The sequence below is a fragment of the Austrofundulus limnaeus genome, unplaced genomic scaffold (assembly GCF_001266775.1).
Source record: "Austrofundulus limnaeus strain Quisiro unplaced genomic scaffold, Austrofundulus_limnaeus-1.0 Scaffold329, whole genome shotgun sequence".
NCBI classification, from domain to species: domain Eukaryota; kingdom Metazoa; phylum Chordata; class Actinopteri; order Cyprinodontiformes; family Rivulidae; genus Austrofundulus; species Austrofundulus limnaeus.
The window spans coordinates 277719-281938 of NW_013952731.1; the positions used below are offsets into that span (position 1 = coordinate 277719).

Below are 4220 nucleotides of genomic sequence, written 5' to 3' on the forward strand. Positions count from 1 at the left end.
TGTGTGTGTGTGTGTGTGTGTGTGTGTGTGTGTGTGTGTGTGTGTGTGTTCGGCATTGGTGACATTTAGGGGCAATTTTAAGACAAAAATCCTACCTTTGGGGACAACTTGTGCATTTGTGGACAAAGGTCACAAAGTCGTTTTTTTTTTTTCCTTTTTTTTTAACCGAGTGGTTAAAGTAAATGCAGCGTGTAGTGTTGTCAGCACAAACACGCATGAGTTTTTCTCAGTTTGTCTATCTTTAAAACTGCTCAAAACAGTCTGCTCTAGTCAGAAGCGAGTTTTTTTTTCTTCTGCTGTGTCCATCCGAGCGCTTTCAGTTCAGACCAATCACACATTACCGTCGACACGGGAGGGGGGTCAAAAAGTTCTGCTTGTGCCAAACGGGGCTGTCGACACGATGTTGCGAAGCCCGGTGACGTAATTTTCATCATTAAACTGCGACAACCCGTGCCGACGTCGGCAGTTCAAAGGGAGTATGTTTCCAGCTTAACAGTTTGTTAAACAGTTCTTTCAGATTCAAACATTGCCTGTCCAAACTGAGGCTGTTCAAATGCTTACATGTGAATTATCAAATGTTCATAACTTTTCCATCAAACCTCTTTTTATTGACCCAAACCAACCTTAAAATAATGCCTTCATTATTTATTAATAATTAATGTAAATAATTGCTTACTTATCACCTAATTACATTTGTTCTCTTGGCAGGCTTACCAGTTATCCAGAGGAAGGGTGTGGCCTATGATCATCATCCTGTGTCTGATTGCTGCCATCCTGTCTGCTTTTCTGGACAACGTTACCACGATGATGCTTTTCACACCTGTCACCATAAGGTACASGAACGGCTAAAAAATAAAAAAAGGTCTTTCATCATTTTTGACAAACTTTTTATTTTTTTACAATAATGTAACATTTGACCTGTTTTCTGAATAGAGCTGAAAGCAAAAACACCTTAAATGATTTCAAACTGTTAAAAAACAAAGCAGATTCCACCCCACTTTGATTCTGACTTCATGCATTAGTGTCTCTATTTTAAGGTCTTGGTTTTACATCCACAGATCAAAACAAAGCCGTGCCCTAATTTGTTAATGACCCTGCAGAAATCCTGTGAAGCTATGACGTTAAAGGACTCATATCTTCATCTGCAAATATCTTTTTCATATTCCACTATTTATGTAATCTAATCAAAGGCTGTCTCGTATCAATCTGAATTTTTCAGGTTGTGTGAGGTGCTTAATCTAGACCCCCGGCATGTCCTGATTGCAGAAGTAATCTTTACCAACATCGGAGGGGCCGCCACAGCTGTCGGAGATCCACCCAACGTGATTATAGTGTCAAACCAGGGCCTGCGCAGAGAAGTAAGCACTTTCACAGCTCTGTCGCTCAGACATGCTCTGATCCAGTGAAGCAGCTCAGCTCAGTGTAATCTGACATATAAACACCCAGAAACCAATGTGCTTTATGACATGGGACATGGAGATGTGGAATCTGTTGTTTCATCTGCACAGATGGTTCAAAGTCCAAAACCAGATACAGGTGCTGGTCATAAAATTAGAATATCATGAAAAAGTAGATTTATTTCAGTAATTCCATTTAAAAAGTGAAACTTGTATATTATATTCATACATTACATACAAACTCATATATTTCAAATGTTTATTTCGTTTAATTTTGATGATTACAAATGACAACAAATGAAAATCTCAAATTCAGCATATCAGAAAATTAGAATATTACTGAAGACCAATAAAAACAAAGGATTTATAGAAATGTTGGCCAACTGAAAAGTACGAACATGAAAAGTATGAGCATGTACAGCACTCAGTATTTAGTTGGGGCTCCTTTGGCCTGTATTACTGCAGCAATGCGGCGTGGCATGGAGTCGATCAGTCTGTGGCACTGCTCAGGTGTTATGATAGCCCAGGTTGCTCTAATAGTGGCTTTTAGCTCTTCTGAATTGTTGGGTCTGGTGTATTGCATCTTCTTCTTCACAATACCCCATAGATTTTCTATGGGGTTAAGGTCAGGAGAGTTTGCTGGCCAATTAAGAACAGGGATACCATGGTCCTTCAACCAGGTACTGGTAGCTTTGGCACTGTGTGCAGGTGCCAAGTCCTGTTGGAAAATGAAATCTGCATCTCCAAAAAGTTGGTCAGCAGCAGGAAGCATGAAGTGCTCTAAAACTTCCTGGTATGTGGCTGCGTTGACCCTGGACCTCAGAAAACACAATGGACCAACACCAGCAGATGACATGGCACCCCAAACCGTCACTGACTGTGGAAACTTTACACTGGACTTCAAGCAACGTGGATGAAGTGCCTCTCTTCTTTTCCTCCAGACTCTGGGACCTTGATTTCCAAAGGAAATGCAAAATTTACTTTCATCAGAGAACATGACTCTGGACCACTCACCAGCAGTCCAGTCCTGTTTCTCTGTAGCCCAGGCAAGACGCTTCTGACGCTGTCTGTGGTTCAAGAGTGGCTTGACACAAGGAATGCGACAGCAGAAACCCATGTCTTTCATACGTCTGTGTGTGGTGGTTCTTGAAGCACTCACTCCAGCTGCAGTCCACTCTTTGTGAATCTCCCCCACATTTTTGAATGGGTTTTGTTTCACAATCCTCTCCAGGGTGCGGTTATCTCTCTTGCTTGTACATTTTTTTCGACCACATCTTTTCCTTCCCTTCGCCTCTCTATTAATGTGCTTGGACACAGAGCTCTGTGAACAGCCAGCCTCTTTAGCGATGACCTTTTGTGTCTTGCCCTCCTTGTGCAAGGTGTCGATGGTCGTCTTTTGGACAACTGTCAAGTCAGCAGTCTTCCCCATGATTGTGTAGCCTATAGAACTAGACTGAAAGACCATTTAAAGGCCTTTGCAGGTGGTTTGAGTTAATTAGCTGATTAGAGTGTGGTACCAGGTGCCATCCATTTTGAACCTTTTCACAAGATTCTAATTGTCTGATATGCTGAATTTGAGATTTTCATTTGTTGTCATTTGTAATCATCAAAATTAAACGAAATAAACATTTGAAATATATGAGTTTGTATGTAATGTATGAATATAATATACAAGTTTCACTTTTTAAATGGAATTACTGAAATAAATCTACTTTTTCATGATATTCTAATTTTATGACCAGCACCTGTACATGAAATATGATATTTTGGTATAAGGTGGTGATTATGACTAAATACGTCTGACAGTTTTCACAACAGGAAGTCATTCTTTTGCTGTTGCTTGAAACACTAAGGTGAAACATTAAACTCTGAAAGCTTTTATTTTCTCAGTTAGTTTCTCAGCTGATCATTTGTGTTTGTTAACTGAGATTTAAGCTGAAACAGGAGCAGAACATGAGCTGCTTGTTAGTCACCAGGGTAATAGAAGTCTTCAAAAATATTGTTGATTTGAGGCTGTTAAGCATTTTATGTCTTAGTGCTCAGAAGCTACTTATGTTTCAAGGAGACCATAGAGTTTTTCTCTGATGCATTTTTTCAGCTCCAGGCTTTTCTTCCTGCTTCTTCGTAAACTTTCTGTTTTAGCTGAATCTGGTATCTTGTATGGCATTTATTTAAGCCTCCTTCATACTGGATGACGACCTTGCTACAAATTACACAAAAAATATACTGTAGATTACAGCTTTGCTCTGTCATTTACTATATTTACAGCCCATTAGAGCAAGTTTTTCAATTTCAAATGAATGCAAAATATTCATTTACATACAATGTTGGTATTTAAATATTTAGTAACGCTTTTACTGCCCAACAGTAATAATTACCTTCAAAGTAGCGATGTCTATAGCTGTCCTGACCCAGTTCTTTTTTCGCCTATTTGTTAATTAATTAATCACAGAAGTATCTAAAAYACACACAGTAACACTGTATTGGAATAAAATATTATAACAATAAAAATATATTGTGAGGTTAAGAAATTTATGGGGTGCCATTTGTAAAGCTACACAGTCAAAAATTACCACCAATATTTTGCTTTATTTAGCCTTTCATAAGAAAAAAAAACTATTTTTTCAATGTCAGATTTTCACCATGTTATTCATACATTTATAAATGTCATAATTTAAGAAATAAATATTTAACTTACAAATTAAATATCTAGTTAGCAAGGTAACTTGTGACTTAAATATTTAGTTTTGAGCTAAATGTTTAGCTTGAAACTTAAATATTTAGTTTGCCACCAAAATATTTAGGTTGCAACTTAAATATTTA

The 4220-nt window shown here is 38.0% G+C and overlaps 1 protein-coding gene across 1 annotated transcript in view; it reads left to right on the top strand.

The window, feature by feature from the left end:
• The window catches only part of oca2 (oculocutaneous albinism II), a gene marked incomplete in the record, with an annotated part of 101344 nt that overhangs the window by 23479 nt on the left and 73645 nt on the right, over positions 1-4220 (top strand). The window contains 2 exon segments of the mRNA XM_014022428.1: positions 709-833; positions 1220-1358. Of these exon segments, the coding sequence (XP_013877882.1) occupies positions 709-833; positions 1220-1358 (264 nt within the window).